Genomic DNA, 24,156 nt, shown 5'->3' with positions numbered 1-24,156 from the left:
AGCCATAATCTCCCATTCTTACAGCAATTCAAACTGTAGTGTTTGTTTACAGGAACAGCTTGGTTTTCATACAAGTTTCCATACCCTTTAACATTTCATAGATGAAAATAGTAACACTTCTGTCCATGAGGTGATGGGCAGACTTCAGCAGCCAACAAGCAGAAAGTGGGAATTATAAGTACATGTAAGCAGATACCTGTGGATGACAAATGTGATGAGGCAAACCACAAATTGCAAGGCCAATAAAATGCTTGTAATACACATATGTGTACTATATAACTGTTCTGCAGTTGAGCCATAGCCAGACGTGACTAGTGATTCAAGATCTGTGAATCCATGACAGATGATAATCAATAACACCTTTCTCATTACCAATGAGCAATTATAGCATCAATCTTTTCCAGAGCTTTCCAAGTGATGGCCTGTATGTACATTGAAGCATTACCACCTCTCTCTTCGGAAGTTAAAAATTGGCATTCCCTTTAGATAACATGTGTCTGCTGTCCTTCTCCCAAACAATCCACACCTAGTTTTCTCTTTCCACTTTCTTTTCAGCATCTTTCTGTAAATCAATCAATCAATCAATCAATCATCTTTCTTGTTATAACCAAGGTTCCCCCATGTACCTATTAATGGGTTGTCCTTCCATTGGACAACTGCAGTCTCCTCTTTCTCTACACCCTTAGAATTGGGGACCAGACTATATTGAATTCCGGAATAGCATGGCAGCTTACACATTGCCAAAAGAGGGAGTGAATGCACCACCAGAAAAGAGAGCACAAATACACTTTAAATGTGCATTTGTGCCTTTTCGGTTTTGCTGTCCAGGTGTTAACTGTTGAAGGACAATTTCACAGGCCCTTCTCTCCCTTCATAGAATCATAGAATTGTAATGTCGGAAAGACCCTGAGACTCAATCCCCAGCAACACAGGAACCGGCTTATAGTTGTACTGCACAGCCATTTGAATAGATGGCACTTTCAAAGAGACGGTTACCCTATGTAAAGTAGGTCTCATGACACACCCTACTCCAGAAACCCAATTTACAAAAATATAGATTACCACAACCACCCCTATTTTTAAAGCAACAGGTACAGTGGCATTCATTCATGTTTCATTTTTACTTACGTGATTTGCCAGTAAATCATTGGAGTGGTTGACCGGCTGATCCTTTCCTTTCCCAAATGGCTTCTGACTGTGCATCATATTCCCATCCCTGAAAATCGAAGATGCATTTCCAACGGCTTTTCCTTTTATGTTAACAGCCACCCAATCAGTCACTCTCATTCTTTGTTCTCTACCTCTTCCTTGTTCTTCACCTGACCCTCCCACCCATCAAAGCTCTCAAAGAGGTGCACAATAAGATAAAATGAGGGGAAATGCAATAAATAATTACTTTAAAAAGAATTTTATTACAATTACTGCATGCAACCAGTAGTAATCACTAGATCACACTGCAGGGGAAAGCCTTCTTACACAAAAATGTATTTAGTAGCGAAAGTATCTGAACTTAAAAATAATACAATTTATGTCAGTTTCTTTTCTTACTTGAGAAAGAGAGGGAGATGAGAGACAAAGGAACTGAATGTGGCTTCCTTTTTGGAACATGGCTCTGAGTTCCAAACTGCAAGTTAAATTGGAGGTTGGTGTGTGGAGCTGATAGTTTTCTTTGTGTAAACAGGAGAGGGAATCTATCTACCATCGCTTGCTGCTGTCTCAATTCAGATTGCCCCACCCCCAATTTAAGCCTGCATTTTTTATTTCTATGCCGATTAGCCAGATGGTGCATTTGTATTGGGACAGAGATGCAGCCAGAAAGGATTTGACAACTGATGAACATGGTTGCAGAAGATGCTATTCATTTGCTAATGTTTTATTAAACAAATACTAGCTTTCAGTATTTTGTCTGTTAGACAAGAGGAATACTTGGTTTGTGTACAGTAGGAAATACAGTCTACAGATAGAAACTGGTCCACGAATTATACTTTGAATTTATAGTGACTGGGAAATAACAAGGGACCATTGTGCGAAGTGATTGTATGGGGAAATATGGCTTTAGATTTTTTTAATTGCAGACTTATTTCTAATATGAAATTCTGCTTATAATAAAAAGGTACTAATGATGACATGGTGGCACTGGTAAGTCATGTTCTAATCATACAGTTCTTCGGGCGATAGCCAAAGCCCCAGATCCCAAAATACTGTATTCAGCTTTTTGAGCAAGGACTGATTTATGACTGTTTATGGTGCTTAGAAATTAGAGGCATTTAATGGCTGTTCAAGAAAAAACAACAACATGGGAATTAAAGGATCCTTGAAAGAAATTAAGACTGAAATGGAAAACAAAACAAAACTTTGCAGCATATCTTCAGTAGGAAGACTTTTAAAAATTTAAATTATTTGCAAAACAGCCCATCGAACTCTTTTGGGTTTTATTGCTGCCCAAAATATGTTTCAAGATTTTCAAACATCTCCCACTGTTTTTGGTTAAGTATAACAATCAGTCTTCTTAGCTTTGAACATTTTGGATAAACAATATGATTCATGTTTAATCAGATATATTTCTCCTTGCTATCATAGATAATATTGCTTATTTAACAAAATCTGTATACCGTTTAACTATAAATAAAAGCTCTAAACAGTTTACAAAGAATATAAAATACATAGTAACATTGTCAATAAAAATAAATGTTAAGACAAGTTTATAAAAAGCAAAATGAGCAAAATAAACTTTACATGTGGATCATGTCGGGATCAACAATGAAATAATACAACATTCCTAAACAATCTCAGTAAAACATACACTTTAGACCATTTCAACTGTAATGCCAAACCATGGTTTGGCCATCCTTGGGCTAAGTTGCTGCCCTGTCCCTTTTTCCCTTGTGCATTGTTCCCGTTTCCTTCTAGGCTTCTTGATTTCAACAAACTATTTGGCCTGCCATTATATCTGAATCAGCCAACTACTGCTTCTCCCCCAAATCACAGTTAGAAACCATAGTTTTAAGTGGATTTTCATTTTTCGTTGGAGGGACAAACACAAACCATAGTTTGCCAATTCATCCGCAGTGGCAAACTGTACGCCTTGTTCCAAACCTGCAAGTCAGATAGGGAAGCAGAATGCGTAAGGGGATGTGGATAGGGCAGAGCCGAAGCCCACAAGTGGGCAAACTATGGTTTGGTATTACATTTGAACTCACTGTAGTAGGAAAAACCTGACTGTAAGTCATCACACATTACAACCCAAGAGGAAAGTGTGACCATCCGTTTTCAACTTTATAGTAGAATATAGTAAGTAGACTATTCTCACTTGCTAATGATGCTTCTGATCTAAGTCTTAGCAGCAAGAGTCAGAGCAACCTGACCTTCATTTTTAAAAGATTAGTGCTTGACTCCCTCCTCTTTCTGGAGACAGACAGCATGACATATTTCTGCTTAACTCGTCTTTTTGATCTTTTAAGAGGATGACCTCATAGGACTCTGACTTTAATCACCTGAAACTAAAAATACACTGTGCTTATTGAAGCTCCCGGGAAACTGCCATGAGCAAAAGAAGCGAAGAGAGCCAAGTGGAGTACTTTTAATACACATTATAATCTTTTCATGAATAGTCTCAAGTTTTATTTTGCAGAATGGATTGCAGCTAGTGAATACCAGTTATATCAGATCATTGGTATTGGTTTTCATCTTCACCATCTTATCCAGATTGCTTTATTCAGGAAATTTGATTTTGCGGTTTCATCACACAATGTTTTCTGTAATAAACCAAACTTAAAATGTTCATAACACATGTCAGCCATGAAGCATACTACTACTATGTACCTCACATTTTGTTTTATTTGTTGTATCGTTTTGTGTCATCTTATGCATTGGCATTATTTTTCCAATATTTTGTTTGACTGGTTTAATTGCAGGCACATATTGAGAAATAATTCTTAAGATGTAAAATTTATTTTTTCATGCTAAAAAGGGCTTACTGAACATACATTGGTGCTTGGTTCCATGGAATTAAAAGAAAAATAGGATTTTGCATCATTACATAAATAGTTCATTATCTTAAGAAATTATACTACAAGCTTATTAAAATATTATATTTATTTGAGTATCTGATTATTTTCCTAGTGCTTGAAAGCACAACAGAATTTGGAGTAGTTTAAAATAACAGCTAGACTGGTGCAGAGTGATCCACATATATTGCTTCATATTTCTGCAGAAATCCTAACCAACCCTTAACTTATATCTTTGCTATTACTGTACAGAATATAGCAAAGACATCCATATAAAAAACTTGTTATACATTTAGGGGGTCCTTCCCACCCCAACAACATTTTAACTCTTCATTGCAATCACCCATCATACTCATTTCTGATGTATGCATACATTTGTATGGGGATTATTCCCCTTTATTTTCCAGTAATTGGAGTTTTAATGTATTTATTTTATTTTTTTAGAAAGTGGAAAAAAAGCTTATTGAAACATTTCAGATATAACCATTAGCACCTACCTTTCCATTAGAAAGCCCCTTAATAGACACTCAGTGTGTTGACTTTGTTTTTCCTTGTGTCGTAGGTCTATAAATACTCTGCACCAGTTTTGCTGTCCAGCTCCATTGTACCATACCCAGCTCACTGTCCCTGCCACACACTCAGAGTACAGGTAAGAGTAGTTATGGTCCACCCACTTTTTCCTTTCATAGACAGGCCTGACCATTTATTATATTTATTTTTGGTACCTCTATATGATAAAAAAATTACTTTAAAAATCACATTTTAAAACATTTAAAGAGCACACACTCTTTTATAGTACAGGTCTATGTAGAATTTCCACAGAAATCAGTATAGCGTTTCCAGTTCCCCCCAGTTTATATGTTCACTAAATAAACAAATGCCATGACATTTAAACAATTAGCGTCCGCATACATCAATGAGGGCGCTTTCAAGCAAACACATAGAAAGCCCTCAAGACCTTGAGACCATGCTCTGCTGCTCCCTTCCACTCCTCCTTGGCCTGCCCAAGATAATTATACCTCAGGCAAAACAGTGCCCACCTCAGGCAAAACAGTGCCCATAAGCAGGTCTGTGTTTGCTGTGATTTTGCTCTTGAGCATGCAAGGAGGGTGTGCCACCTATTTGAGAAGCTCTTTCCAGTGCTCATGCTCAACTCACAACATACACATCTATGAAGTCCTGAGGTCTTACTTCCTGAGACAAAGGACCGATTCCAAATTATTATCGGTAATCACTTTTTTCCAGGAAAGAAGATTCAAAGCGACTTGCGAAAGACGTGTGAGTCAAAGCTCACTCATTAACACCGTTCTGTGAACTATAGTCTCTAAAACAGGAATATAGTTTCACTTGGGACCACATTCTTGGGGGGGGGTGCTCCCCTGCACAGACCACCTCTCTTCCTCAGCCCACCCCATTTAGCCTCAATCAGTGCAGCCTCTGATGCAACTGTGGAATCTCCCTTACCTTGTCTTTGGCCTAGTGCTGCTATCATTGCAGCAATAGGAGAAGAGGTGCTACCAGGCATATTAGAACATAGGAAGTTGCCTTATACAGAGTCACACCATCCATTTAGTTCAGTTCTATCTACACTAGCTGGCAGTGGCTCTCTGGGATTTCATGCAGTATTTCACACAGGAAGCAACGGATTGAACCTGGAAAGCAGATGCTCTCTCAGTGAGCTATGGCACTTCCCCACAGAGTTTGGATGCCAAACTATAGATTGTGGCTCCTACAGTGTTCTAGCCATAGTGTTCTGTTGTTGGATCTCAGATAACACATGTATAAGACCTGTGTGCCTTGTGGCAACAATGGTGCTTGATCAGAGACAAGGTATGAGAGATGCTGGAGGCCATGGACTGAGGCAACAGGCCACATGCAGTCCATAGGCTGCAGGTTGTTCTGTCCCAAAGGCTGGAGCACCAAGTTCTCCTTTGCAAAGCAACTCGCGACGAGACGACGGCAAAGAATGAGGCCGGGGAGAGGCTGGCGCCGCAGCAAAAGGCTGCTGAACATGCCCCCTCCGAGGCACCTAGTTGGATGCCTCCAGAGGGGCGTGGGCGCCAGCCAGGTGAGGTGGAGGCAGGGGGCTATGCCCCCTGCTAGGGGCGGTGCTCGGGCTCCCGCCCACAACCACTCCCCTCTCTTCCAGGGAGGAGAGTCTTTCTCCTTTGCAAAGCAAGTCCTAATAGCTGGGCTGCAAGCGGTTTCCCATAACAGTGCTTTGCAATGCAGAGCTGTATGAGCCCTAGCTATTAGGGCTTGCTTTGTCAATTGATACACAGAATGGAATCCAGAGGAAAGTGGGTAACTACATTGTGCCAAATGATCACACTAGTGTGCACCCAACTGACATTCTGGTGGGAAGAACAAGGCAGCATAAAGAGCTCTGCATTTCCCTGTTCACCCAAACCAATGGCTTCAAGTTACAAGCAAGGAGATTCCGACTAAACATCAGGAAGTACTTTCTGACGGTAAGAGCTGTTTTACAGTGGAACGGACTCACACGGAAGGTGGTGGCCTCTCCTTCATTGGAGGTTTTTAAGCAGAGGTAGGATGGCCATCTGTCACAGATGCTTTAGCTGACATTCCTGCAGAGCAGGTTGTTGGACTAGATGGTCCTCAGGGTTTCTTCCAACTCTACGAGCCTAAGATTCTTGGACAATGCAAATAAATGGGGCGGGGATAGAGGGAAGAAAGACCCTTTGCTGCTACAGCATGTAGTTTCTTTTTAAATTTAAAAAAGAGCAGGAGAAAAGGTGTTTTCTTTACCCTTTTCTGAAACAATTCATGCTTTGCTCTGCACCATGAAACCCACCAAAATGCCTCCCACAGTTTGAACCTGCAAAGTAGGGTGGGGAATTTTTGACTGGATTAGACTAGATTAGAACAGTCAGCAGTGTGTTTGGTCCTCTGGCTGCTTCAGTCTTTAAGTAGGTGTGCAAGGTTTGTTTGAGGGCAGGCAGGTTTCCACTTAAAGCTATGTGCTCCAAATCCCTCCCTTCCTCTGCAGAAGCCCCATATATACTGATCTTTCCGAACCCCTAAATGTTCCCCTATTCCTGATGCAAAGTAGGCACACAAAAGCTAGAGCCCACCAGCCTTTGGTTGAGCAGTAAATTAACGTCCTTTTATTTTCCTTTCTAAATCCATTACATATAAAATCCATATCAGTTGGTGGCTTTCATCACACAGGCATCTGGATAAGTGTTTGGAGATGCTTGTATCCTACATAGATTTTGCAGTTCCTCATGACTGACTTTATATGGGATATTTACACAGTACAAGATAAAATACATATTTAGGGCTGTTAAAAATGGACACATAATTTTTCATTATTTCATCAGTAAAAGTGAATTAAATTATTATTTGCCAGCTCATGGATAACATTTGTGTAAAATATTGTAAATATGGGGCTGAAAAAGGGTTGTGCTCACCTTGTGCTAGTAAAAAAAGATAACCAGCAGTGAAACCTAAGTCTGTAAATGGATATGCATAAGTTTGTTGCTTTCATAATTGTGTGTTTCCCACATAGTTCATGTATTCCATATTTCTTTTCCATCATTTAAGCATTTTTCCTTTGTTTTGCCTTATGTTTGGTTTTCTTCCATCATAAATATAAGCATTTTGGAATCAGTGAATGTGCTATCCACTTGTATGTGCTCCCAGTATTGTTAATCCAGCTTGCCCAAGCCAATGACACATGAAATAGGTTTTCCCCATTTGTTTTCAAGTATATCTTAATCTTTGCTATAGAATGCGTGTGCAGGTCTTATGACCTACCAAGTCAATGGCATCCTTCCAGTTCTATAAGGCGGTCTGCTACTACTAGGAGCTCAATAAATGTCCTAGTTCTGCTGTTTGCCTGGGCAAAAAAAAAAGGTTGTAAACACTGGTCGTCTGCTTTCACCTTAACGGGTCACAAGATGCAGGACTGCTGTAGCCAAATAGTGGTATTGCAGTAGCTGAGGAAACTTGTTTAGCTGGAACAATTTAAAAACACCCTTAAATGACCTTTTGCAGTGCTTTGCTGAGCTGGGCTTCAGTGCATACAATACAGTTCAGAATCACTTTAGGATTGCAGCATTGCAGTTCCACGATCCTTTAAAAGTTAATTTCATAATGAAATTAACTAATTCGTTAATGAACTTATTAACACATATAATAAATATGTAACAAATAATGGTGACAAAAAGCCTTTTGTCTATAGGTAGCTTAAGCAAAGATCTTTAGGGTGTGTGAACAATACCAGCATTGTTTTCACTACAACAAATCCTGAAAAACATGCAGTCACCTTTTTATTATTCCATTCCATTCTCCTATAAATTATATTGGATTGAGTTATATTGAGTTCATCCATGCTCAATTGGTGCTCATTTTGATCCTTAAAAGTACTCCTTTAATTTTTTTAAGGAGCATCCCAAAGTACTCTTTCAAAGTATAAAATCCTTTCTTCTTAAACCTCTATGACTACACAGCCAAAATGGTAGTTTCTGTATTGGAAATTCAGTTCTTTATTCTCCATCATAATTTGTACAGTCCTCAAGCTTGACTTTATGTTTTTCCTTCTTCAGATAACATGCTTTTAGATTTGATAGCTTCTCATAATATAGGAGTGGAAAGACTTCTGGGCCACTTGCAAGCGGATGGGGCAGCAGGTGATGTGCCTCTCATTTTGTAAAGTCCCACCACACAAGTCATAAGCTTCTGCATGTGCATCTCTCTACGCAGGCAAGCAGGAGGCATTATTCCATTTCAAGAACTCATACCAGCCAGGGGGGAATAACAGGAGGGTGTGGAGTAGGGCCATTGAGGGGTGTGTCCTGTGGAGAGTTCCAAGGGTCAGATAGAGAGGCCTGGAAAACTTCATTGGCACACACACTGTGGCCTGAGGTTCTCCACCCCTGTCATCTGCAACTCTTCAGTACCAGCAGCAATATTGTGTGACACTATAGCACACACCTCTTTTCCAGTTAAGTGTCTGTTTGGCAACTTACCAAAAGCCATCCCTAGTCTTGAAATTAGTAGTCACATGCCTTCATTTATAGTTTATTTTTAGATTGATGCCTTTGGGTTGTTTTCCAAATAAATCTTGAAATCTAATACAAAGCATCAGCTCATGGCTTTTGTTCTATTTTTGTAGTCCCTAATAGGTACAAATAAATGTAAGGCGTTCTGTTATTCCTACACACATAGAAAGCCACTAAAACTGTGCCTCCCCTTCTTGAATATACTGATGCTGCAGATAGCTAATTGATGGACATTTCAGTCACTGCTTCACTTTTTCCCTAACAGGCAGATTATGCATCATTTTTAAATAATTAATAAGGAATGAATGTGTGTTTGTAACATAAAAGAAAACCCAAACACTTTTCTTACTTACTTCTACATTGGTCAAACTATACTGGAGAGAGAAGGGCCTGGTCAAAGGCAAGAAGCCAACATAATGCCATCCAGATGTTGCTATCCAGCACGGGCAATAGTCAAGAATGATGTGTGCATTTTGATTATGCATCATATGTTTTAACATGTGTGTGTGTAAAATAAGTAAGTGATGGAATTTGGGATCCAGAAACATCTGTAGGGCACCATGTTGACTTCCCAGGTCTAGGGCCGCGTAATGTGGTCACATTGCTGAAGCTAAGCAAGTGTGAGCCTGGTCTGTGCTTGAATGGAAGACTACCAGGAAGTCCCATGTGCACTAATGTTAAGACCCGTGATGAAAAGAAGACAGAATATAGATAAAACAAATAACTATAGTTGCAAAATCAATGTCTTGTTTTTGTAAACTGCATTGAGGGTTGTTGTTTTTTACAATCAAGTGGTGTATAAATTTTATGAAATAAATAAATCAGTGCAATTATCTCAATATAATAATGTGCCATGTAGCAACAAGCCATCCTTGTTGTTTATCTCCTCATTCTAAGTGTTATGTTTCTTCTTCCACCATATGTTTGGGATGAGTTCCAAAGACTGTGCCAGCAGAAGGCTGCTCATGCAAACAACCTTTCATCTCCCCTTGAGAAACATCTCCAGACAGTCAAAGGCCTTCCTAAATAGAGCAGTTTGTGTTGTGGAAGAATGCCTGAACTGAGGCAATTCCCCACTTCTCACTGTAACTTCCTAGGACACAGCCCACACTGTTCAGGGAGGCAGCTGCCCTATGTAAAGGCTTTGGAGAATGGAGTACACAAAGGAAGGAAGGTTGCATATAATCAAAACATACAAATAGAAGACATTCACTTTTATGCCATTAGACATCTTATAAATAAATAAACTTCCCCAAATCCTTGTTTTGTTTGACATGATATCATATTTAGTATATGTGGATTTATTTCAGTTTTGATGCGCATGGAATGATTTGACAGCTTCCATCCTAATCATGCCAAGCATTCCTTGTTTACATTACTGATCCTTCTGAATTCTCATGTCCATTTCTCAACACGTTACCTGAGCATCCTGAAACTGGAGACTTTCTCTCTTCTTTTCCCCCCAGTGATGCCTGTGAAAGCAAAAAGATATTGCAAAGGATGTTATAGTACCAAAGAAATCCCTTCATTTTCTTGCAGTACCTACCTGCATAATGTTTGTTCAACACCTCTATGAGGTAAAATCATTATTCTGACACTTTTTTTTCCTTATTTTGAAATTATTTGCAATTTTTTGTTTTGTTTTCACAAATCATGGTGAGTAGCATTTTAGCAAAGGTCTGTTTTCAAAGCAGCAGCAGCAGCACACAAAAAAGTTATTTGGTCAACCATATTGCTTATCCTCATGGCAAGCAATGTTGTTCAGCATTTATATTCACCTTTTAAATATTAGTAGGCAGAGTCCTGCATTACTGTGGTGGATTACTGGGACCACTGGGAAAAAATACCTGTGACCATATTTAGTTCTGCACTCAATCGGATTTGTGCACGACCTGATTATAACCAAGGGATCTGAAATTACTAGGAGGGAACAAGTGCTATTGATGGGTTATCTGTAGGACCGAAGAACCTATATATGATGGGCAATGATCTAAGCTTATTAAATGCATTTTTTCAAAATCTATTCTCAAAGCTGCATGGGCATGATTATCCTTTTCCTACTCACCCTACCCTGCATATTTTTATTCTCATTCCTGCTTTCTCACAATAATATGCATTCCCACGGACAGTCAGCTGTTCTTCTACGATATATTTGCAGGATGGAAGATACAATGGTAAGAATGAAACTTTGAAAGGATCATGAATATGAACAACTTCTGATGGAATTGGGTTGACATTTGGGTTGTCTAGGCTTTGACTTGGAGAAGATAGACTAAATCCTAAGTTTCCCTCTATATGTTAGAGCAAAAAATGTACTGATTATAATTATTTTATTCTATTATACATATACATTAACCATTTTTATAAGTCTATAATCTGACTACAATTTGCAGTGAATGGGTAAGCAGGGATACATTGGTTTAGTGTGATGGAATAATGTGCAGGATCCCAGAGAGGAGATCGTAGTGGCCTTTGTTCATTCCCAAGCATTTCGCTGATGTGCTACACTGAACCATGGTTTGACTAGTTTGTCATCCAAACCCAGACTCATTGTTTAGCTCTCTCCAGACAAGCCACAAGTTGTAATCTATAGGACAAACTTTGGTTACAGTTTGTAGTTTGTCTAGAGAGAGCTAAACTATAGCTTAACCTAACGCAGCATCCAAAAACAAAGAAAGACCAAAGCAGCCACAGTTTCCTCTCCAGAAACTTGCGTTTTTGTTCATTTGCACTAAGCCAAATTAGGAAGCTGCATGGAAGGCTCTGAGGTACCCAGTGAGATTTTTCACTTGTTTCTCAAACAGCAAACATCCCATTGACAAAGCTGTGCAGCAAACCACTTTAGAACTCAATTATCAGAAAAAGCAGTTGAAGGACGGGCAAGTTGCTTTTCAAAGAAAAGAGTCAAAGGCCCACTTAATGATTTGCTCTGTACAGTATTATAATAAAATAGAAAACTATTGTGAATTGATATTCAGGATAAGGGCTTTTTAATAGTGGCACATGATTATCCAATATTGAATGGCACCCTCTACTGAAGTAGCCATGTTTTAAAGCAAATTTTTATGTCTATGATCCAGAGAGGGAGGAAAACTTAAATCTACCCATTTTCAACACATTTGGTATTATATAGCAATACCTGGCAAATACAATGAGTAATAGTGTTTGGCTTTAGATTTTTGTATTTTCTTTCTCTTTCCTATTCCTTTCCGTTATTCTTCTTTAGCTAGCTATTTAATTAAAGGAGATGGCCGCTGTTGGTCATACTGATGATGAAGGTACTTCCTTCAGCTTCCTCCCACCATAGGTTAAAAGTGTAGCTTTAGAGATGGAGGTATTCCACACTGCTTTTGCAATTTGAGTGTTAGACCTGGTTTGTAGCATTATTCATGATGCTGGCAACTCAGGAGACTTTGGAAGCAGAGTTCTTACCTGTGTGGGGGTTTTTTAAAGAGAGTACAGCCATATTTGTAAGTAGTAATTCTTGATGGAACATAGTCCTGTAGGTGTACTTGGAAAAGTCCTAAATGAAATTTCTTTTTTGAACTTATTAAGCAAAAGTCTTTTAAAGTGGGGGCAAAATAAGTAAAGCATGTTTCCAGTGAAAGGTGCAGCTGCTAACACTGATACTGTCTAGGAATCCAAATGAAATGAGGCTGAAATTTCCTTTCTGTATTGTTTACAAAAGGGCTGTATTATTCTTAAATACTTTGTTCTCCTAACAATGTCCCTTTATGATTCTGTCCCTCTATCTCTTTTTTCCCCTCCTTGGCAGGGAAGATAATGTTCTACACCAGTTCTGTTGTCCACCTTCTGGGTCTAGTAGTCCATCTTCAAGATAACAGAGAAGTTCTGAGTCGCTAAACTGTGCAGTCAGAGTTCCACATCTGTACATTCCACTCCCTCTTCTTTCTCTGGCTGGTTTGTATGGAACTGAAACTAACTTGCATGGATACACTAAAGGTTCTGGTCTGCAGCGAATTCAGATATGTTCAAAAGGGTATATGGCTGCCTAATCATTTCCACCCAGCATTTTCTACTACACGTTTTCACAACCCTCTTTATATGTTCTTATGTTATTTTGAACGGCCATAGAATGTAAACCAATATGTAAATCTCACATTTTTAAAAACGAAAATAAAAAGTACCATAAACCTGACTTTTGTACAGTTTTGTTGCATACAGTCCCTATGACGTTTTTCAGTTTATGTTCTAATGATAATTAGTAAGCCTTTAAATAAATCTCATTCCCCTCTCTCTCTCTCTCTCTCTCTCTCTCTCTCTCTCTCTCTCTCGGCCTCCCTCCCTCCCAGCAATTCACAACATTCTTGTTCTGGGCTTTTGCAATACTGTCCAATCTGCAATTTAGAAATGAGCCTGAATTTTTCAATTTTGGGATCTGGGGCTGCTATTTATCTTACCTTGGTTTTTAAACATCAGATTTTATAAGATTTCAATTGTATCTGTGAGAACCATATTTCCTCAGTGTTTAAGAGCACTTTCGTGCCTTTGACTGTTACCTGAATATCTGTTAAGTGTGTTTCTGAGGGAATATGCTTTGTGTGTATATGACACTGATGGACCCACACTATTTCAATGGGAAGATCAAACCTGACATCTTTGGGATAAAATAATTATATTTCTGTGTTGTGTGGAAGCCCACATGGGTACTTGACAAATGTGGAAATTGCATTGAAGGTCAATATAAGGTACGATCCACATGAGAGAAAAAATCGTTCAGTGCAGCCAAACTGACTGGTTGCATTTTATTATGCTGAGCGTTTGATAACCTTTTATATTTTTAACTCCTTTCTTTTTATCTAATATAATGCTGTCCTTTATCTTATACTCCCTTTTTGGTATTCCTTGGCATTATTCCAGTAGTATCTTTCATACTAAGGGAGGCGGTTTTAAGAGCAAAAAAGCAAAATGTATATATGTACCAAGTGTTTTGCCTACCCTGTCAATCCACAAATATTAAGTGCCATGTTCATGTGATTCCATCTGTATAATATTCTTTTAATATAAGATGTTGAGCAATAAGACGGGATGCAGCAATACAAATTCTGATAAGGATAATGCAGTATCATTGTGTAAATGTCTGGATTTTGCTGGAATTATTAGCCTTTTACTTTATTTAGGAAGGAATACCTCACAGAGGGTGAGAATTTATGTTGTTGTGACTTGCTTTTCTTTTTCACAAACAAAAACAATAATTATCCCTGCCCTCAGTGTAGTGATGTATAGCACTGTAATTACTCCTTTTCTCACCCACTGAGATGTCTGGAATCTTTTAATCTAATTATAATTTTGTTTGTGCGTGTAAAGGCAAAAATAGAAGGGCCTATTCTATGTAACGAAGTTCAAAGCATTCATTTTGGGTGCCAGTTTGCAAGATTAATAAAAAGGATGCTGATTAGCCTGGCCATCGTTACAATTAAGTTTGAGGTTTTTTCCTCTCTCTTTTTTGCTTTTTGTGAAGGGCAACACAAGTTGGATCTTCGCTACCAGCTGTGGCTGTGGCTGGTTCTGTTCCTTTTTAAGCTTTCCAATTAAGAAGGCAGCCTTTGGACTTGTACGCTCTTGGTGTGTGAAATCCTTTGCATCCGTAAGGTCTTTGAAACAACATTTTTGTGTGTCAGAAAAGCTGACGTTCAGTACTACAGTGGAAGCCGGATATCCCATTTTCCTTTTGAAACATACTTGTATATCTTGTTCTTCTTCAGCACTGGAGCAGGCAGATTTATCCCCTCATTAACATGTTGAGATGTAAGCAGGCAAAGGAATTACTTTATAAAATAGAATAGAAGAACACTGCTGGGGAGAGGGGGAGCCATCCTGTCCACTGAACTTGTTTAAACTTCCATATCTGGCAGCACAGGCTGTATTTTCTACTGTGCATGAATGGATCTTTCAACAAACGTACTTAACATGCACATTTTTTAAAAAGAAAGTTGGGAGGATGAAAATAATGTTCCTTTTGCCAATCTCAATCATGTGTAGCTCCTGCAAAATAAGTTTATAATAACTCTGAGAGAATGGCTTGAACAAAAGGACTCAGTTTGGCACTTTATCACTGGGAAAGCTTGGAAATCTGGCCACATATTTCTAGCGGGATACAGCTCTGCAATGTGGGTCAGCCCCAGGACATGTGAACTTTAGCTTTTGCCAAAATGTTTTATAATCATTTACTTCCTTGAGATACATACCAATAGCTGAAAATTTCATGACCTATAATAATGGATGTTTTACTTCCCATTCAATGGAACAGAAAGCAGTTCAAAACCTACAGTTTTACATAAATTGTAATAATAATAATAATAATCAGAATAAGTGCATGTTCCCAGACGGACTTTTGACAAAATAATGAAAGCTGTTTTTCAAATGAAATAAGCATATGCTAGTGAAAATGTCAACATAGCGATGGTTGGTGGTTAATTTTTTTTTTTTTACTGTAGTCTTAAATTGAGTATATTTGTTTTGCATTATTTTCTAAGTCCTTGCTGAGGAAATGTAACAAATCATGAAATGAATTGCAGAAACATATTTGTTTCAAGTAAATGTAGATTACTTTTGGTCTTGGAGTATACAGCTGTCTTTTCCCCCTTTCGCCTTCCTTACATTGTGAGGTGCTGTGCTGGCAAGGGCATTACAGTGACACCTAGGGTTAAGTACTTACCGTAATTGGTTCCGGAGGTCCGTACTTAACCTGAAACTGTTCTTACACTGAAGCACCACTTTAGCTAATGGGGCCTCCTGCTGCTGCCGTTCCGCTGGAGCATGATTTCTGTTCTTATCCTGAAGCAAATTTCTTAACCTGAAGCACTATTTCTGGGTTAGCGGAGTATGTAACCTGAAGCGTATGTAACCTGAAGCGTATGTAACCCGAGGCACCACTGTAATTCCAGTTTTGGCTCTTTTATTCCCTGAACTTTGGCACCATGGCTTATCATTTGCTCAGCTGGGAGAGGTCTGCACTGGAGTGACCTACTTCCGTTACCGTGCTTTGTGGGCATACACCCTTCTCATCACTTCCTGCAAGCACTATTTAATAATAATAATATATATACAGGCTGCAGAATCTTTAAGGGATGCAAAAGTGACTTCAGCATGCAACCTGATTGGGAATCTGTTATTCAAATAGGCAGAAAGATTGCAGTAAAAAGACTGCAACTCAGATGCAGGATGGCATGAATCTGTGGAGCCCTGCGAAATGTTTGCTCTTAAGGTCTCCTGGACCTGGAGAAAGGGCAGTATGTGAAAGAAGTAGTTGAGAGGTAAGGAAGCAAGAGACATGAGAGACTAATGACAGGCCTGTAACTAGTAGCAGAAGTAAAACAGCTGAGTTTCTTAAATCTATAGGCACGTTCACCTGGAAGGCGCATGTTACAGATGTCAAGGAAGATCCTTTGGGCTTGTTCTGGCTGATTGGTGTTAAGATTTGCTAATCTGGCTGGCTACTCTTCTGTTTCCCCCCTTTATCCTTCAGCCTGCATGGTACACAGGCTCAGTCCTTGCCTGACAACCTCAGGGCTTGCTGTAGGCTTGGGACTGTCTGCTCCACAAGTGAGTTTTCCACTTGTTTTAGCTTTGATTCGACAAAGTTACTTCTGCAGCTGGAGTAGGTGGTTCATAATGTGGCTTATGCATTTCCAGAATGTAGGCTGTTGTGCATTTTGTTTCATTCACTGTTGCTTTTTTTTAATTAAAAAGATAGTGCTGCCTACACACCAAACTTATGATTAATGCATGGTGAGTCATAATACATTCTTGCTTTTAACAAACAGCGGTGTTTAGCATTTAGCATTCAGTCTTGTCAGCCTTGTCAAAACTATAAAAATGCAACAGTATGTGAGTCATAGTAATTCAAAATGTGCCTCTTTCTGCAATCGGATTTGAAACAGCTATAAATAGGCTAATCAAGAAGAACTTCCATTCTAAAAAATAATGCAACTTGCATTCCACAAGGATACCTGCATATGGAAGCTAGAGGGAGCTCTGATGCTGCGAGTTCCAAAACATCCACAGAGCTGTTCAGCATTTCTGGTTGAGATTGTCATTTCTGTTGTGTGTGTGCAAGTCTCTAAAATGCAAAAAAGCTACCATTAGTCTTACCTGTTATTGCTCTGTTCTCTTTAAAAAATAAAAAAATAGTCCCAGTAACACTGAATATAGTTAGAATAGAATATAATTTTTTTCTTCAGAGGCATGACAGTTCCTCTAGTCTAGTGAATGCTTCGTCATCTGTTACAATTTATGAAAATTACAGACCTGTTTTAGATATGTTCACTGTTTTCATTGTCATTGAGCCTAGTGTTGATCTTACACCAAAACTTGGAGGTATGAATGGAATGGCAGACTTTCATATGTTGGGTCACTGCTGTATCTGCAAACAGGCAGAGATTATGCACACTTTAAATTTACAGAAGCTACTGTGAGGTCATAATACCAGACTTTATACGTATGAGAAACTATGGGAAAATAATTTTGACCCAGTAAAAATGTTTGTTGAGTCATTAGAGCAGCGATAGCCCATGTGGGGCTCTCCATGTATTTAGGATTACATCTCCCATTAGCCAGAATAGTCAGTGGTCAGAGATCATGGGAGTTGCAGTCTGGAACATCTGAAGGCACCACATTTGCTATTCCTTCTCATGCCTATACCACAAATCTTGAGCTAAATTCATTTCATATTTTTAGACAAGGTTAAATAAATTAAGCCCGTGTAAGAGTTTTGGGTTTGTTTTTTAATTTATTAGATAGGCTTGGATTAAACAAAAACCCATACACAATCAACCAGTTCTGTGTCCCTGCAGAATGAAGGTACTACAGGTTGTTGTTGTGATTTTTGGTGACAGCGGGCCATTCTCATGCTGTGTGGCAGTGTGCTTTTGAAACAGAAGAATTTCAAAAGCACTTCGTAATATAAAATGTGGGTCACAGCAGCTGCTGTTCAAAGAAAAGCATTCAGAAATGCTTCTGGGTATGCATAAGCCCTTGGGTATACTGAAATGGCTCTTTGAATCCTGGCCTTTAATTTCCTGCATCATACAGTAGAATTTATTCACTAGTTAAGAAAACAGCAACACGGTTTTTTTGTGAAGTACTTTGCAGCAGACAATATTGACAAATCAGTAGGGCACCGGATTCAGGGACACAACAGCTACGTTCAGACTTGGTGGATACATTAGTGGAGAAAGCAGTTTCTCTGTCAGGCGGACTTTGGTCTTTCAAATTTCAGCAGCACCCTGTGCAAGGCCAAAATTTAGTGCTCCTCCACCTCTTGCCTTCCATTCTGCTCAGTTCACTATGTCATAGCTGCAACAGCACCTAGGCTCAGCGCCTAGTGCGGCAGAACTGGGCACACTAAACCCTCCTCTTTCTCTGTGAGCTAAATATAGCCTCTTCACTGATTAATTCAATTATATTATATATGTCATTTGAGGGGGTTTTGGGGTGTGGTGGGGTTTTTTTTTGCACAATTGGAGAAAAAAATAGTAACACTGAAAAAAATTGCACCTTGGTAAATGTGTCAGTCATTGAAGAGATGTTAAAAGTACAGTGGTACCTCGCAAGACGAATGCCTCGCAAGACGGAAAACTCACAAAACGAAAGGGTTTTTGGTTTTTTGAGTTGCTTCGCAAGACGATTTTCCCTATGGGCTTGCTTCGCAAGACGGAAACGTCTTGCAAGTTTGTTTCCTTTTTCTTAAAACCGTTAATACAGTTGCGACTTGACTTCGAGGAGCAACTCATAGCACGCGGTGTGGTAGCCTTTTTTGATGTTTTTGAAGACTTTGGTGATTTTTGAAGCTTTTCCAAAACTTTTCCGACACCGTGCTTCGCAAGACGAAAAAAAACGCAAGACGAAAAAACTCGCGGAACGAATTAATTTCATCTTGCGAGGTACCACTGTAAACTGAAAGTGTGTCCACATAAAATCAGAGGTATCAGTAATCATAGTAAGTTTCTAGTTGGCTTTAAGGATTGCTTCCATTAGGGTTAATGAAAGTTGGAGACAAAAATGCAAATAGGTTGTTCTTGCCAATTTTCATGTTTAGTTCATCATTTTAAGTTTTTGTCTGAAAATCTCACTTCTGTGCCAGATTGAAGAACATGAAGCCATGTGCAACATTTTCTCCTGTTCCTGTTCTGAGAAGTACGTACTCAGAATGGCAGGATAAACACACATTCACAATGGTTATTTCCATTTCCCAAGATGGCAAAGACCACTTATATAACACATTTTGCTACTTAAATGAATCTATAATTTCTTCCCTTCACACAAACCTCTGTGCAAGGCTTTGAGCAAACTAGTTTCAAAACGTTTTTATGAGCAACTCAACTATTCGCCTTATTCACCCCGTTTCTCATACTGTAAAGTAACTCCTGATACACTGTAGTCCTGCACTGCAAAGGCTGCTAACGCTTCCTTAAGAGTTCACAGAACATTTTATCCTTCCATTTATACAGTGGTACCTTGGGTTAAGAACTTAATTCATTCTGGAGGTCCATTCTTAACCTGAAACTGTTCTTAACCTGAAGCACTACTTTAGCTAATGGGGCCTCCCGCTGCTGCCGCACCGCCGGAGCACGATTTCTGTTCTCATCCTGAAGCAAAGTTCTTAACTCGAGGTACTATTTCTGGGTTAGCGGAGTGTGTAACCTGAAGCGTATGTAACCTGAAGCGTATGTAACCCGAGGTACCACTGTACTGATTGATTAGGACAATCTATTATCTTATTCCATGCCTGCTAATGCTTTACTGAGGAGTAGTTGCTGGCCTAGCACATGCTTGTTAACTTTCTTGAAGAACTCTAAAACAGTGGTTCCTGACTTATGTGAACACAAGGATTCCCTTTAAGAATGTTTTCTATCAATCTACCTGGAATTAACCTAACCGGCTTCCCATTGTGTGCATCACTGTGTGCAATTAACCCCTTTAACCTGTAACCTGAAGCCTCTGTAACCTGAAGCGTCTATATCCCAAGGTACCACTGTATTGCAAAACTTCACTTATGTAATTGGACCTATGTGCTCCCCTGAAAACTGGTTGTTTTGGGGGGTCCTTTGCAAAGGGGAGAGGGAATCAACACAAACTGCCTGCCTCCTTTCACTGATGGAAATCTCAGCTAGATCAGAAGTCCTGAAAATGGAAGGCGTCTTTCCATTGATGGAAGGGATGCATAGGATCCAAGAAAAAAAAATTAGTTTCACCTTACCTGCTTCTTTATTCCTTACACATTTTCAATTCCATCTGCTGATTTAATTCCTGACTTTTCTGAATAGGAATTCGTTGCTTTTCTCTTTTGTCCAGTGCTTAGGGCCTGGTTTTTCTTTTTTGCATTTAGAACTTGTTGTTAATGTTTCATTTTATTGCTTATTCCATTTGTTTCTTTCACTCTTCATCCAAAGAGCTCAGGGTGTGGCGCATAGGTCTAATTTTCCTTCCCCATTTTATTCTCAAAGCAGTTGTGACCATACTAAGATTACTCAGTGAGCTTTGTGACAGAGTGGAGATTTGAACCTGTGTCTCCTCTGTACTAACCTACTGTGGCAACCTAGTAGTTCAAATGCATATCAGCACAATTGGATAAATGGGCATCACTGTGGCAGGATGGTAAACAGCATTTCCATGCTCTCTGACACGTGTTACAGTGCTCCGTGCGCCAGAAGTGGTTTAGTCATGCTGACCACATGACCCCGAAAAGCTGTCTGCAGATGAACACCGCTTCCTCAGCCTGAAAGCGGACATGAGCGCAACATCTCATAGTTGATTTCGACTGAACTTAACCGTCCAGGGGTTCTTTACCTACTAACCTACTAGCTAATATCCATCCATAATGATTTCTCAAGTACTTTCTTACAATATCCTGTCAGAAATGGCAAATAGAATGATCTTTCATCTTTTTCAGAACTGGGTTCCAACTTTAGCCTCAGCCTGCAACATAACTAAACATGTTTTTTGTCATATTTGTCTGTCTTCCTGTGAGTATCTCCATCTTCCTTCTCCCTCTTTTTTTTTATAATACAAGTTAAATTGATTGGATCCTGCAAGGGTACGCACTTTGCGCCAAGTGACAACCCAGTTGTGGGTGCTTAGATACAAACTGGAAACCAAATACATCATTTTGTGCCTGAAACAATCCATAACCTTGATCAGATATAGCAAATGACCTTCCATAACAACAGATTTCTTGTAATAGCTCCTTGTTTTATATTAAGTAAAGCAATTTCGTATTGTTCCATTCTGGTTGTACATGAACTTTGCATTCTGTGTTCATAATAAGGTGCCATGTACTTTTGATTTTGTGAGCATGGGTAACACAGTTTCTGAGGACTTTTCCTAAATGTGGCAGATGTTTCTGACAAGTTTGTTTGGTAGCTAGGCATGAAGAGTCTGATTAAAGCAATTTTAATCTTCTTTGTTCTTAGTTAATCGGTGAGCTGTCAGCCGAGTCCTATCAATGCCAGCTGCCCATGAAATTGACAAGATTGCTACTCTGCTACTTTTTCTTCCCCTTCCACCACCACCACCCAATCCTCTCACCTTATTCAAACACAAACAAAATTGTCTCGGGGCTACAGAATATCAAAAATTAGGTTTGACCATTTTATAAAGTAAAAACCAGTAGACTAGATCAGTTGACTATGTATGTGTGTGTGTATATATGTATGTATGTATGTATATAGTGGTGCAAAGAAACCAAGAGGACATCTTGGTAAACACTTTTAGCTCTTCATCCTCCTTGTTATGATCTGTGAGTTCATAATGCCTGCAGGCATCATATATTCCAACAAAAACAAAGCAAAACTGGTGTATATAATGTGCATTATTAAAAATATTTGAAGAGAGTAAGTAAAATAGGAAGTGCAGGCACTAGGGATGTTCCAAGTCACCGCACAAGCAAGCCATGTCCGTGAAAACAGAACCAGCATTACTTTCCAACTAGTAAAAGTGGAAAACATAGTCCCAGTGAAGTCCACAGCAGAAAAGTAAGCTCTAAGGCAGGGGTCAGCAAATTTTTCAGCAGGGGGCCGGTCCACTGTCCCTCAGACCTTGTCGGGGTCCAGACTATGTTTTGAAAAGAAAAAAGTACGAATTCCTATGCCCTACAAATAACTCAGAGATGCATTTTAAATAAAAGGACACATCCTACTCATTTAAAAACACGCTGATTCCTGGACCGTCCGCGGGCCAGATTTAGAAGGCGATTGGGCCAGATCTGGCCCCCCGGGCTTTAATTTGCCTACCCATGCTCTAAGGCCATTAACACTGTCACATCCTCCTACTTCCTCCTTGAGGACTGAGAGGAGGAGGGATCTGGAGGGGCTTGAGCCTTTGCAAATGCTCCATGTAAGCGTGCCCAAAATCTGCAAGGCATTCAATCCCTTTCATGGAAAGCTGGTCATTTGCTCCAATTCCACCTTTCATTATTTTTGATACGATACGATACGATACAATAATCTTTATTGCCATTGTCCCATACAGAACAACGAAATTGAAAAAAACTACATAAGACATTCAAAAACCAACAAGCCTGCTATCCCAGCTATCCCAATCTGGTTAGCCACCTAAAAACTCTAATACCCTATTTTTAAATACAATATACTCCCATTGAGACTCCTTACACTGTGTCTTTATGACCCTGTACCTTCTTCCAGATGGAAATGGGTGGCGCTGTGGGTTAAACCACAGAGCCTAGAACTTGCTGATCAGAAGGTTGGTGGTTCAAATCCCCACGACGGGGTGAGCTCCTGTTGCTCAGTCCCTGCTCCTGCCAACCTAGCAGTTCGAAAGCACATCAAAGTGCAAGTAGATAAATAGGTACCACTCCAGCGGGAAGGTGAACGGCGTTTCCATGCGCTGCTCTGGTTTGCCAGAAGTGGCTTAGTCATGCTGGCCACATGACCCGGAAGCTGTACGCCGGCTCCCTCAGCCAATAAAGCAAGATGAGAGCCGCAACCCCAGAGTCGTCCACGACTGGACCTAATGGTCAGGGGTCCCTTTACCTTTACCTTACCATCTTCCAGAAGGCAGAAGCTGAAAAAGATCATTTCTGGGGTGCACACTATCCTGCGCTATCTCTGCAGCTTTCTTATGGCACCTGGAAACACAGATTTGATCGAAGGTGGGAAGAGTGCACCCAATTATTCTCTCCGCAGTCTTTACAACCCTGGACAGCATTGTTTTTCCCCTGACCATGCAGCTCCCAAAGCACACACAGAAACCATAAGTTAATACACTCTCAACAGTACAATGGTAAAATGTCATCAACAGGTCCTTTGAGATATTGTTTTTCCGGAGGATTCTCAGAAAATATAACCTCTGCTGTACTCTCTTCATCAGGTCTTTGCTGTTTTCTCCCAGGTTAGGTCATCTCTCAACTCCATTCCCAGAAATCAAAACACCGAGACCTGTTCCACACACTTTCCCTCAATAATAAGTAGCTGAATATTCAATTTACATTTCCTAAAGTCCACAATAATCTCTTTTGTTTTCTTTAAGTTAAGGAGTAAGTTGTTTTTCCTGCACCACTCCCCCAACTGCTCTACTTCCTTCCTATAGGCCACCTCCCCCTCTCCAACCACCGTTGTATCATCTGCAAACTTAATGATCTTATTACTGGGGTATGGTCTTTGTTCCATTTAATTGTAGAATTGTACAAAATTGTTCCCCTGATTTTGGTGTAGAACTGGGGTGTGTGGTGGTGGTGACTTAAATAATTCCATGATGCAAATATTCTGTGTAAGCAAGCCGCTTTGTTAAAATAATAAAAAAAATGTGGTTATTTAAGCCATTTACTTCCAGACAATTTAGGGTGCCTTATTGAAAGGCAGAAGGTGGGCACTGATGTGGTAACTACAGCTGGAAAAAAGCTACTTTCTACTTGCCAGCTGAGCTCTTTCCACCTCTATCACCTGCTTCATTATTATTATTATTATTATTATTATTATTATTGAGCTTCACTTTCACATATCAAGCATTTAAAGGCTTCACAGAGAAAGCCTGAATCAAACACTGTCTGGGCCTTTTTGGCTGCATTTCTTGTGTTTGAAGATAAGAGCCTTTCCAACCAATTTCACTACTTAAATATAATTATCTTTGTCCCATTTTCCCCT

The 24,156-nt window shown here is 39.5% G+C and overlaps 2 protein-coding genes across 15 annotated transcripts in view; one reads left to right on the top strand and one right to left on the bottom strand.

The window, feature by feature from the left end:
- Positions 1-24,156, bottom strand: part of CFAP92 (cilia and flagella associated protein 92 (putative)) — a 332,392-nt gene that overhangs the window by 59,361 nt on the left and 248,875 nt on the right. The window lies entirely within an intron of this gene.
- IQSEC1 (IQ motif and Sec7 domain ArfGEF 1) overlaps positions 1-24,156 on the top strand; it is a gene marked incomplete at its 5' end in the record, with an annotated part of 298,180 nt that overhangs the window by 106,098 nt on the left and 167,926 nt on the right. For 6 of the 14 annotated variants that reach the window (XM_083489194.1, XM_083489189.1, XM_083489188.1 and 3 more), the window contains one exon: positions 4,570-4,656. The exons of 7 other annotated variants lie outside the window; for them this stretch is intronic. In XM_083489194.1, coding sequence (XP_083345320.1) covers positions 4,570-4,656 — 87 coding nt within the window. Of the gene's footprint in view, positions 1-4,569; positions 4,657-10,592; positions 10,612-24,156 lie in introns of those variants that run through there. One more of the 14 variants, XM_083489186.1, reaches the window with a different exon arrangement.

This window comes from Podarcis liolepis, assembly GCF_965112155.1.
Source record: "Podarcis liolepis genome assembly, chromosome: 2".
Lineage (NCBI taxonomy): Eukaryota > Metazoa > Chordata > Lepidosauria > Squamata > Lacertidae > Podarcis > Podarcis liolepis.
The sequence above is the reverse complement of the archived record's forward strand: the minus strand, read 5'-3'. Positions and strand labels throughout refer to the sequence as shown.